The 13,501-nt window shown below is 36.5% G+C and overlaps 1 protein-coding gene across 1 annotated transcript; it reads right to left on the reverse strand.

Annotated features, from left to right (window-relative positions):
* Positions 1-224: 224 nt before the first annotated feature.
* Positions 225-12,142, reverse strand: cercam (cerebral endothelial cell adhesion molecule). Its single transcript, XM_059538678.1, has 12 exons — positions 11,749-12,142; positions 9,432-9,542; positions 9,190-9,307; positions 8,767-8,901; positions 6,011-6,215; positions 5,666-5,785; positions 4,344-4,420; positions 4,163-4,269; positions 3,941-4,073; positions 2,895-3,022; positions 2,448-2,651; positions 225-477 (listed from the first exon to the last, which is right to left on the reverse strand). The coding sequence occupies exons 1-12, from the start codon at positions 11,949-11,951 to the stop codon at positions 243-245; spliced, it is 1,776 nt and encodes a 591-aa protein (XP_059394661.1). The 5' UTR covers positions 11,952-12,142; the 3' UTR covers positions 225-242.
* Positions 12,143-13,501: the final 1,359 nt, after the last annotated feature.

Below are 13,501 nucleotides of genomic sequence, written 5' to 3' on the forward strand. Positions count from 1 at the left end.
TTTTAATATCTTTTATTTTACTAAGTAAATGTATCTTAATAAACAGATTTTTTTTTTACTGGAAAACAAGAAAAAAAAGATTTGAAAATGTATTTTGTTGTTGTAGAGTGAAAGTCTCTTCCTAAGGAATGGTCTCAGGTCTCCCTCGTCTCTTCCAGTTTTGAGGTCTCCATGATGAGTGACATTTCTCCTAATAATCCTTCCTGATCCTTCTGCTCTTAATGAGGCTTTTGGGCTGTACCTCACAACTCGTCCTTGTAGGTGGCGCTCTGCAGGCCGGCCGGTGGCTGAGAGCCCTTCAGAGTTTTATGGGAGCCCCTCCAGTCTGTGAGCACATTGTCATCATCCCACAGCGTAGAGGTCTCTGTGTCGCTCACCCACTCCGGGTCACCGGCGTAATGACAGGGCTGCACCAGAAGGGGGTGTGTGGAATATGCCATCAGATTCCGATTGGGAAAATGGGATTTGTAGTCCTCACTATTGAGAGAAAATGCCAAAATAAAACCCTTTAGTAATGTGAACTCTTATTATTAAAGGCTTTAAAAAATAGGGTTCAAATATTTTCATGTGACATCACCAGACCCCTAACCATACATTTAAGAAATAAATAATGTACATAAAATAAATATATATTTATATATATATAAAAATATAATATTATTACCAGGCAAGATGATTAATAATACTATTATACTAATAATATAATATTTATACTTGATATATTTACACTATATCCATATTGTATCCTGATGTTCCTACCCGAAGTATATGCAATATAAATAAAAAACCTGCAATACAATAAAATAAAAGTAAATAAACAAAATTATACTATAATATATGTGTGTGTGTGTGTGTGTGTAGATCTATGAAATATTTTATTCTATTAATATATAAAAATCCACATTTTATTCCAGATTTGAAAAAATAATCCCTAACCATAAGTGTAAGCAATAATATAATATAAAACAATGTAATAATGACCAGCCAATAAGTGCAATGGTTATACTAATAATTTAATATTTATATTATATATATATATATTTTACACTATATCCATATTTTATCCTAATGTTAAAAATTTTCTACCACTCAGTATGAGCAATCTAATATAATATAATATAATATAATATAATATAATATAATATAATATAATATAATATAATATAATATAATATAATATAATATAATATAATATAATATAATATAATATAATATAATATAATATAATATAATAACTTGGAACTTAGGGTTAGGATCCAGAATCAGATGATGAATCGCTTTAGGGCTCGTGCTGCTTGAATAAAATGTCAAATACTTTCAGCAGAAGCCTGAAGAGGTACTTCACGTGTGAGGGTAAACGTGTGTACTGGCCCTTGGCTTTGTCAGACCTGGAAGGAGAGCAAAGCAGCAAACACCGGCTAAAGTAGAAACTCATTTAGCAGGAATGTGTGATGGGGAAGACAGGCAAGGGTGTTTAAAGGGTTAGCCGTCCGCGGGGCAGCAGCAGCACACCGGATCGCTGGAAAGATTGAATAAGGCTGCTCTGATCTGTCTCTGTGGGGATGAGGATCTTCAGGCGGGACGTGCCAAGCAAAATGAATAAGAGTCAGAGATGGAGAGGAAACAGGGGGGGGACAGGGGAAATGGATGGCATCATGCCAATCCACAGCGCACACACAACCACTCGCGCTGAGGAATCAAAGCTAATGTCAGCTCAAGATCTGGGTTTCTCTCTGTCTATAAAAATCAAAGGGCTATCACATAGTAACTATGTAGAGAGTACCAAAACACACATTTGTGGTGAGATATTTCAGTCAGTCATAGCAAAAATATGAAGTACTCCTATAATATAATCCAGGAGAAATGTCTTTATGGGGAGAATGCATACTTTCTCAACTAAAATTAGCAACATCACTCTTCAAACACCACAAATAATTTTAACATTTAAAGAAACAGTTCCACCAAAAATTAAAATTGGTTTGAAAATATATTCACCCCCAGGCCATCCAAAATGTAGATGAGTTGATGACTTGTTCACCAATGGATCCTCTGCAGTGAATGGGTGCCGTCAGAATGAGAATCCAAACAGCTGATAATAACATCACAATAATCCACACCACTCCAGTCCATCAGTTAACATCTTGTGAAGAAACAAATCCATCCAGACATTTTAACTTTTAACCTTTGCTTGACTTGCTTCTGGTGTGGATCACTTGTGGATTATTGTGATGTTTTTATCAGCTGTTGTTACTCTCATTCTGACGGCACCCATTCACCGCAGAGGATCCATTGATGAACAAGTGATGTAACGCTACATTTCTTTAAATCTGTTCAGATGAAGAAACAAACTCATCTACATCTGGGATGGTCTGAGGGAGACTACATTGTCATTTTTGGGTGAACTATTAAAGTAAAATTAGTTTAGGCCTGAATACCGTCTTACTCACTTGGGGTGCTTGTCATACATGATGGGTAGAAACTCATCAACAGGAAGCATCTTGGATATCGGTTCGGCGTTGAGGAGCTTCTGAGCTCCCTGAAGAGAGATGGCGTAAGAGAGCGTCCAGTAGGAGTAATCGGCGTACACCAGGTTTCTCACATTCTCCACTGGGACCTCCTCTTCAGCGTTCACCTTCTTCCTGCCCAGGTATCTGCAACAGATCATCAAAACAGTCAAAGACACCTGATGAGGGCACTACATCTGTGATGAGTTTACTGTTGAATTGCAGAAGGATCTTTTAAATATCTAAGAATTTGAAATTGATTACATGTGTATGGGAAATGTATGTTATAAAATAAAAAAAGTCTTTCTTATAACTGCAGCAAAAGCAATATTCTGGTTCTGGTTTCTTCTAGCTACCACAGCAACCGTGTGACAGACATGTGTCACTCACATGATGTCCCAGTCCAGCTCCACCTGCTCCACCTCCTCCATCAGACGCATCAGGCGACGCTTAAAGTTGGCTTGGAAACGCATGTCGTCCTCAAAGATCAGTGCCTTGTCTAGCTGCATGTCCACCATCTATGATTGAAAGAAAAGCTAATCATTTTGACATACTAAAAACACGATATGATATTTCAGATTGAATTATTTTAATATTCAGAAGTTAGGTTTGAATTAAAACTTTACAAGGATGCACTCAACTGATCAAAAGTGACAGTGAAAACATTTATAATGTTACAAAGATTTCTATTTCCAATAAATGTTGTTCTTTTGAACTTCATATTCATCAAAGAACCCTGAAAAAAAATATTATCACAGTTTCAACAAAAATATGAAGCAGCACAACTGTTCTCAACAGCATATTATTATGATTTCTGAAGAATCATGTGACAGTGAAGACATTATTTTAAATTTTAATAATATTTCCCAATATTACTGCTTTTGGCACCATTTTTGATCAAATAAATTCAGCCTTAACATCCAGACATTAAACCTTTATACTTTTTATTTAGTAAATTTTAGCTACATTCAACACTTGAAAAATGTTAACACAACTAAAAATGTCTTTATTACGTCTCAGCATTAGAATTCAAGATATTTCTTAAGTTCTTTTTTAGACTGCATTTGTTAACATTAGTTGACTACACTAGCTAACCATGAAAAATACTTCTAAAGCATTTATTAATCTTAGTTCATGCTAATTTAAACATTCAGTAATACATTATTAATTAAAAGTTCTATCTGTTAATATAACGTCGTAATGATAATAATAATGTTATTCAACTAACATTAACTAACATTGAACAGTTGTATTTGTATTAACCAAAATTTAGAAAAAGCTTGATAAATACTGTAATAAATGTATTGTTCATTGTTAGTTAATGTTAGCGAATGCATTAACCAACATTAACTGATGGATCCTTAGTGTAAAGTGTTAGTGATAACAAAATATCAAACACAGTGGCGTTTATTGAAATAGTTTTAGGGGCCGCTGACCTCTTTCCAGATGTAGTAGTGGCTGAGGAAGCAGCCCACCTCTCCCTTGGTCAGCGTGCGGCCGGAGAAAGGGTCGTAGTAACCAGGTAAGAGATCAACACCTAGGATCTTAATATCGCTGCTGTTCAGAGCTCTGCATGCACACGCCAGTGAAAAAACTCAAAATTGCTCTCATTTTCATTTGCATATATAAAAAATGGATGAATAAATGTCTGTACTTACGCTCCATCTATAGCATCCACAACTTTGGCATCAATCTCGAGCTCATACAGCGACCATAGCATCCTGTCTCTGCGGTCTGGACGTCTGCGCAGGTTTATCAGGTAGATCTGAGGAGAACAAACACACAGGATGAATGTAGCTCAAAGCAATGGTAAAATAGAGAGTATGTGCTCCACTTTACCTCATCAAAGCCCATGAGATCAGACCGTTTGGGAGGAACGTGGACATAGCGAGACAAGTACATTGGCGGCCCGTGGACTGTGGGAGAAATGACTTCTTCAGTTAGGACACAAATCCTTGACAATGATTGTGTTCGATTAAGGAGCTGATCGTTAATTAGCAGCAGATTAGTACAATCTTCACATATACTGAGATCTCACTGAAAATCATTTCATGCTGCATGATCATCGGATTTTGTGAAGCTCAGAGCTATGGAAGCAGGTTTTTACCTTTCAAATTAAAAGGTTTTTGTAGCTTTTTCTCATAATTAACTTCATATCTTGTTATTGTGACTTCATATCCCTTAAAGTACAACTGCAACATTTATCTCATACTCTGAATTAATATCTCACATTTGTGTCTTCAATTTCATAATATAATGTTCATCTCATAATTTCCCTCATGTTTCTTTTTATTATTATTCTCAGTTGCCACTCTTGTGTAAAACAAATACACTTTTACATATTTTAAAAGTGTAATAACTTTTTAAATAATTGACTTTAAAAGATTTTTCTTATATGCAAATTTGATGTAATGGTTTCATACACTTAATTGCATGTTAGTTACAATTCCACTAAAATGTTTTAAAGCTTAAATTTATATTCGATTCATTTAGCTGAAATTAGTAGGTTTTTTGACCCACTTATTTTATATTAATGTACATATTTAAATATAGTTTCATACTTCTATTGTATGTACTATTGTACTTCTACTGTCTAAAATATACTTTAAAGTCATTTCTATTGAAATGTATATGTCATGTATTTACATAAATTTGTAATTATGCATATGTATTGTTAAAGGTGCAATTTAATACATTTAAAATATATTTACTGTAAATATAATATCAAATAACATACTATCATTCAAAATATAGTCAAGTACTTTACATGTGCTTTAGTATGTTAGTCAGCACATCAAAAAATGTACTTCTAAAGTGTATTTCTTCAAAGCATGATAAAAAATTATTAAAAGACAATTATTTAAAACTTATTTTACTTATATACTTTATTTATATAAAGCAACATGCTCAATATGTCTTTAAGTGGCCTTTTATTTTAGTATTATTATATGATCTGTGTATACATTTTTTTACTATTCTTTAAAGAAGTACTATATAGTTGCACCTTTAATACAAGTGCATTTCTTTTTTACAAAGGTCATGCTAGCTAGGTCTTGCATGCTGTTTTTAAAGTGACATCCTGAAATTGTCAATTTTTCAAGTCATCGCACAAGTTTTATTCTAATAATCTAACTGAATATCTAAATGTCAGTGTTACTCACTCAAAGATTCCAGGTAAAGGTGGACAAAATTGATCCGATCATCCTCCACGGTCTGATGAGGCTTTGCAGGTACGTTCAGATACCCATAACGCTCCTTGTTACACAGATACATCTGCACCTCTGTTTCAGAGAGTGAATCATATCAGATAAATAGTGTCAGTAATTTTACTCAGTCCATCTCTTTCCAAAGCTATTTGACTGTCAATCCTAAAAAATGTTATAGTGAGTTGGATACAGGTTCGAATTTTTCCCTCAACGCCTCCAAACTAAATCCAAACGTTAAACTAATCATATTGCGTAAGAGAAATGAGATCTGCTGGAGTCGTCCAGAAGGGGGCGCCATACCTGATATTCGGCAAGAGAAGGCAAAAACGATGATGTCATCAAAGGGCCAGGAGTAGTCTTTGTGAGGGGGGTGAAAGGACACTTTCTTGGTGCCTGCTTTGCGCAGGTCCAGCAGAATAGTGGAGTGGACCATCGGCACAGGGTAGCAGCCCAGCCTTTGACGCTGTTTTGTGGGAAAGTACTCAGCAGTACGACGATAGTAACCCTGAGACAGACAGAAAACTGAACAACACAGCCAAAGGACAAACAGACCCTAAACAGACTTATAATAAACTACTCTCTTCAAATGTGATGTTGTATTTCTTAGGAGATCCTCACTTAAACTGAATTGAGGAATTGTTTTTCCACACTGTTTATGCATAGTGTGCTTTGTGAAGTGTGATTAATGAATCGATTTGCTTGAACAATTCACCTAAATTAACCCATAAAAAAAAATAAAAATCACAGATTAAATTTTCAAAATTTTGTGAACATAATATGTATGTGTACTGTTTAAGGTATATTTATTATGTATATATAAAGACACACACATACAGTATATATTAAGAAAATATTCACATGTATATAACTATATTCATATAATTGATATTATATTTAAATATATTTAATATATAAACAAGCTATTTTTCTTAAATATGTACATGCATGTGAGTGTATTTATATATTCAACATAAATATACCCTAAACAGTACACATACATATTATGTACACAAAAACTTAATTTGGATGCGATTATTCGCGATCAGAGGTGGGTAGTAACGAGTTACATTTACTTCGTTACATTTACTTGAGTAATTTTTTGGGGTAACTAATACTTTTCGGAGTATATTTAAAGATGGGTACTTTATACTCTTACTTGAGTAAATTTTTGGGGAAAAATCTGTACTTTTACTTCGTTACTGGGGGCGACGCTCCTCTCGTTACTTTATCTTAATGCAATAAATGTTATAAATGCTTCAGTTTATTCCAAATGCGCCGTCTACTTTTCTCTGGGCAATGAGCGATGCCCATTCGCGAATGATTCATTCTTTTGAGTCAATACTGTTCAAAGGCTTGATCAAACCAATTGGCAAACGAGTGAATTGGTTCACGAATCAGTTTGAATGAGTCGTTCAGTTCCCTGCCGCACGCGCTGAGCGTCTGAAGCGGTTCACTCAGAGTTGTAATGTTTAACATCAGCAGCGTTGAAAACGTGGCTGGAACTGCACTGAATTGAAATCTGCAAAGGTTATTATTTGCTAGCGATGGAGATCCTTATTAGATGAACACCGCGTGTGCTGTCTACTGTTTAACAGGTAACTTGGGCTACATTCGATTACAGTACACGATACCACTGTGACATTAGTTTGTTGTACGTGTGTGGCTTATAACATAGAGGAGTCAAGTTGAATGCAGCTTCCAAAAGACAAAAAATAGCCGATTAAGATTTTATTAATTTTAATACAATCACACCGGTGCGAGTACGTTCAGCGAGTCATATTATCAGCTGCTAAATTCAGATCTGTGTTCGCTTGCTGGCGCTGAGCCAGAGATAGTTGCGTTTTTACAGCGCTGCGCATTATAACCAATCACACATGATTCTTTTGGGCTTATTAAAGCATTGGCCAATCAGAGGTGTTCAGATGAGTCATCGCTAAAATGCCGGTGCTTCCTTCACTCGCTCGCTGACTGAATACCTCTTTCTGGCGAATTCTCTCGTCAGAAACAACAAAGTGCAGATGTGTGTACGAATCTTTAATTAAGATATTGATTTCACAGTGTTAACAGTTTCAGTGATTTTTAATGGGAGTTTCTGAGAGTGATTGAAATCTAGACTGTCAGTGAAAATTATCTTTAATAATGTAAATGTTATTTGCTCTCTTTCTGAACAATGAAAGATTAGTAGTAATATTTATATCACATTAACTTTCAATGTTAAATTCACATTTAATATAAAGTCAGTCGTATTAAAAATATGTTATGGCATGACACCTATATCTGTTACTTAAGTAAACAGACAGGGTTTTATAATAAATTACATAAATTGGAGTAAAGGCTGATGAAATATATAAATGTATACACGCAAACATACATTACATACATTTTATCTATATATCTAAATAAAAATAGGCTCAGTATATATGACCCAAAGTAACTACTTGAGTAGATTTTTTATCCGATACTCTTTTACTCTTACTCAAGTAACTATTCAAGACTAGTACTTTTACTTGAGTAAATATTTCTAGAAGTACTTTTACTTTTACTTGAGTACAGTTTTTGGGTACTCTACCCACCTCTGATTGCGATGAATCGTTGCCCAGCACTAAAAATTATGAAACATTAATAAACGTTTATTTGAAATACAATTTTTTTTCTTAGAATATAAATGGCTTGACTATTAAAGGCTGACATTTCTGATAAATTAATGCATCTGTACTAAATAAAAGGTATACATTTTTTTAAAAGAAAAAAAACTGTGACCCCAAACTTTTGAATAGTAGTATCTTAAACACACACACACACACACACACAATGAAGTTAGTTACTATAATCACAACTAATTACACTATAGTCATTAGCTTGACTAATTTAAATCACCAGTAGTCTGTAAATGGAGAAGATACACTGATACAGCAGCAGTGAAAGTAGATATGGCCACTTTATTGATGTGGTGTATTGCAGGATGAAACGTTAGCTATTACTCATTGCATTGTTAGAACATACACATGCACACACACTCATACACACATCCAAACTGGAAATTCGTTGCACTGTACCTGTGGAGTGATGCCACACCAGTAGTTGGAGTACGCTGACTGTGAGTCCAGCATGGGGGCAATGACTGACTTGTTTTCCGCCATCAAGAGGTGCAGTGTGTCCGGATTTGTCAGGATGTTGTCTGTGTCTGAATACTGCAGATGAGGAAATAAACACAAAGAATGACACCTGACAACACAATTCTAATTATACAATTTAATAGTCATGATATTAACAAATATAAAACACTGACATGATATGAGCAAAAATGATTCTAGTGCATTCCAGCACAATTCATATTTATGACCACAGCAAGATCTGAGCCTCCATGAACTTTGAAGAATTTTGACCCGGTTGAATTTTTAATACTCCTGGTATATCTATATTTGAGCATGTGTGATCCAAAATCGGGGTGTATACTGTATGCTCTAACTGGGTCATACCAGAATGTAGTCAGCCCAGTGTTTCTTGGCAAAGTTCAACGCTGCCTGTTTGAGCTTCATAACATACTCATAGCGACCGTTAGTCCAGTGCTTGGGCCCCAGCTCACCGACATAGGATCTGTGTGGATGAAATAAAACAATTCAGGCTTCAGGGGTAGCACCTAAATTTCAAAAACTTAAAAAAAAGTTTTAAAAGGACAAAGTTTCTGCCATATGTTCATGCTGTGTGATGATCATCTCACGTGGGTTTATCTAAAGGTCTCCACTCAATATAGTGATATTGTGTTTGCATGACAGTGAGCCATTCTCGCAGGACTGCTGTTGTGTTGTCAATGTTGTGGTCTGTCGCTGCCCTAAAGGAAACAATAAACAGAGAGACAGGAATTAGTGCACATAACTATATACGTATGTAAGCATTTACGTGCATTTATAGGTTTTCTATAAAGTCATGTGGTGCAACCACAATTGATAAACATACAGGAAAAAAACTACAGGAAGTGATATCATAGAGTGGACCTGTAAAGACCCTCATTACACTGACCTTTTTATGACAAGGCAAAGTTAGTCCAGGTCATAAAATGTGACGTGGTGCAACTCCTAAAAAATGTAATGATATTTATGATATTTATGAATTTAGAATTCATGATCTTTGTAAATATTCATTGTATGTCTAAAAAAATCTAAAAAAGTATAATTATCATGTGTGCACTTATTTATTCAGGGTATTACATTATTTATTAATTATTTTTTTACCCAGTTTATTTTCTCAATAGTGTGCTGAAGAAATAAACGATTTTAAGTGCAATATATATATATATATATACAGTCGTTGCCAAAAGTTTTGAGAATAACATAAATATTGGAAATTGGAAAAGTTGCTGCTTAAGTTTTTATAATAGCAATTTGCATATACTCCAGAATTTTATGAAGAGTGATCAGATGAATTGCATAGTCCTTCTTTGCCATGAAAATTAACTTAATCCCAAAAAAACCTTTCCACTGCATTTCATTGCTGTCATTAAAGGACCTGCTGAGATCATTTCAGTAATCGTCTTGTTAACTCAGGTGAGAATGTTGACGAGCACAAGGCTGGAGATCATTATGTCAGGCTGATTGGGTTAGAATGGCAGACTTGACATGTTAAAAGGAGGGTGATGCTTGACATCATTGTTCTTCCATTGTTAACCATGGTGACCTGCAAAGAAACGCGTGCAGCCATCATTGCGTTGCATAAAAATGGCTTCACAGGCAAGGATATTGTGGCTACTAAGATTGCACCTAAATCAACAATTTATAGGATCATCAAGAACTTCAAGGAAAGAGGTTCAATTCTTGTAAAGAAGGCTTCAGGGCGTCCAAGAAAGTCCAGCAAGCGCCAGGATCGTCTCCTAAAGAGGATTCAGCTGCGGGATCGGAGTGACACCAGTGCAGAGCTTGCTCAGGAATGGCAGCAGGCAGGTGTGAGCGCATCTGCACGCACAGTGAGGCCAAGACTTCTGGAAGATGGCCTGGTGTCAAGAAGGGCAGTAAAGAAGCCATTTCTCTCCAAAAAAAACATCAGGGACAGATTGATCTTCTGCAGAAAGTATAGTGAATGGACTGCTGAGGACTGGGGCAAAGTCATATTCTCTGATGAAGCCCCTTTCCGATTGTTTGGGGCATCTAGAAAAAGGCTTGTCCGGAGAAGAAAAGGTGAGCGCTACCATCAGTCCTGTGTCATGCCAACAGTAAGCATCCTGACACCATTCATGTGTGGGGTTGCTTGTCATCCAAGGGAGTGGGCTCACTCACAATTCTGCCCAAAAACACCCTCCAACAGCAACTTCTTCCAACAATCCAACAACAGTTTGGTGAAGAACAATGCATTTTCCAGCACGATGGAGCACCGTGCCATAAGGCAAAAGTGATAACTAAGTGGCTCGGGGACCAGAATGTTGAAATTTTGGGTCCATGGCCTGGAAACTCCCCAGATCTTAATCCCATTGAGAACTTGTGGTCAATCCTCAAGAGGCGGGTGGACAAACAAAAACCCACTAATTCTGACAAACTCCAAGAAGTGATTATGAAAGAATGGGTTCCTATCAGTCAGGATTTGGCCCAGAAGTTGATTGAGAGCATGCCCAGTCGAATTGCAGAGGTCCTGAAAAAGAAGGGCCAACACTGCAAATACAAATATTTGCATAAATGTCATGTAATTGTCGATAAAAGCCTTTAAAACGTATGAAGTGCTTGTAATTATATTTCAGTACATCACAGAAACAACTGAAACAAAGATCTAAAAGCAGTTTAGCAGCAAACTTTTTGAAAACTAATATTTATGTAATTCTCAAAAGTTTAGCCACGACTATATATATATATATATATATATATATATATATATATATATATAAAATTATCCCGACCATTATTAGTTGGGGGAAGGGGTTTGGTTTTGGGTAAAAGTCTGAAAAAGTCAAGGGGAGGAGGGGACTGAATGCAAATAAGACTGACCTTTTGACATCTACAAATAATAAGAAAGATCATCAGCGAGCTTGAACGGCAGAGAAGGAAGTTACCTACCAGATAGAGATGCGCTCTTTTGGATAGTTTAATCTCTCGAGAGCTCCGAGGTAGTAGGGTAAAGAATGAGCGGCGTTCCGTGCGATTATAGCTATAACGACCGTGGGCGGCTGCATCTTTGACTCTTCGGTATAATTTTCCTCCGAAAAGTAACATTGTGCTACCACAAGAATGGTCCAAACACTTATGATCCAAGTTAACATGGTTGGATTTCGGTGGTCCTCGGCGTCGTTGCACAAACAGTCCCATCCGCGTCAGCAGCTGAAGAAAAGAGGGCTCTTCCCAAAACTTCACACTCCCCCTCAGAATCTCCGTTCCCCCTGAGCAGCCAACGTGTTCTGTTTGCTAGTCTTGAGTTACAACTTCCGTGTGAGGATTTGTTCGTCGAACTGTTACATTTCATGTTCTCTGTAACGTTTACATTGACTATGATTTAGAATGTGTTATCGGAACACCTTTTCAAAACTCCCTCTGTTACATTTTAGAACGTTGAATGTTCCGTTAATGTTTCGCTACATTGTTTCACTAACCAAAATCTTCAGGGCCGTATGCTGACGTTCATTTGTGTTTTTTCCATACTAAACAAGAGTAACTTTCTTTTTTCTTGTTTTTGTGGCAACCAAAGAAAGAGTCCCGAACCGCTGCCATTTCAGCTATTTTTTTCTGTCAGACCAAATCAGTGTCAATAATAGAGATAGATGAGCATTCACGGTGAATTTCTCTCATGTTTAGTCCGATTCCCAGATTACATTATTAATTCCTTAACGGTTTTTTTCATGTACATTCTTTCTGAATGAACAAAAATAAGAAATATCAGTTTGATAAAATATAATCAATTGAAACCACATAATTAGTGTGTCAACATAAATCAGATATCGTATATTAACAAACAAATACATTTAAAACACTTATAATTTGTAGCTGCTTGGATGGAAAGCATTCATATTTTACAAAACAATCAAAGTTCTAGGAAAATTAAACGTTTGTCTACAGTGAACAACCACAAGAGGGACTTGTTGAGCTTTTACAAATGAACCAGCTGGCATTTCAATATGACGTGTCTCCACTGGTTTGACATTAAAAGAGCTATTTTCCTTATGGGACACTTAGATTTACAAGTTTGTAAAATAAAAGATGATGCTGTTGTATAACTCAACCATTTTAAAAACTCCATATTGATTCAGTTTTTTGCTGATTGTTTATCTGCATGTAAATTGATCATTGGCCATCCACACTATTGAGTTCTTGTCTTTATGAATGCTGAGACGCTCCTCACAGAGAGATCCAGTGAAAGCGAGAACCTCAATGAGGAGATGCTGCTGAAGAGCAAAACCTTGGAGGGCGTAATCAGAAAAGAAAACAGCCTACAAAGAACAAAGAGATAAAGGCGCTGAGAGAGTAAACGGAATACAGCTGACATCCAGCGAAACTGATTTCAGAGGCTTTCAAGTGGCCCTGCTTTCATTTGCCCATTGCACTGCCTGTAACAATTAAATTAGCGCTGTGTTCAGGCCTGGTCTGGAGACTTGGGTCAAAGGGAGTGTCGTTTCGTGGTACCCACCCCTACCCCTCCAACCCCTGGCCCTCGGAGGGCACTTTCCCAGCGCCTTCAGCACAGCCAACCCTGAGAGAGTTCACCAACATCCCAACTAACTTTTCACTGCTGGGTCAAAGGTCTGAGGAGCAGGGCAGCAGGGTGTGGCGGGGGGTCGGGGGCACACAAGACAACTAGTCCGGGCCCAAACATTTATTC

Source organism: Carassius carassius, chromosome 45 (genome assembly GCF_963082965.1).
Source record: "Carassius carassius chromosome 45, fCarCar2.1, whole genome shotgun sequence".
NCBI classification, from domain to species: domain Eukaryota; kingdom Metazoa; phylum Chordata; class Actinopteri; order Cypriniformes; family Cyprinidae; genus Carassius; species Carassius carassius.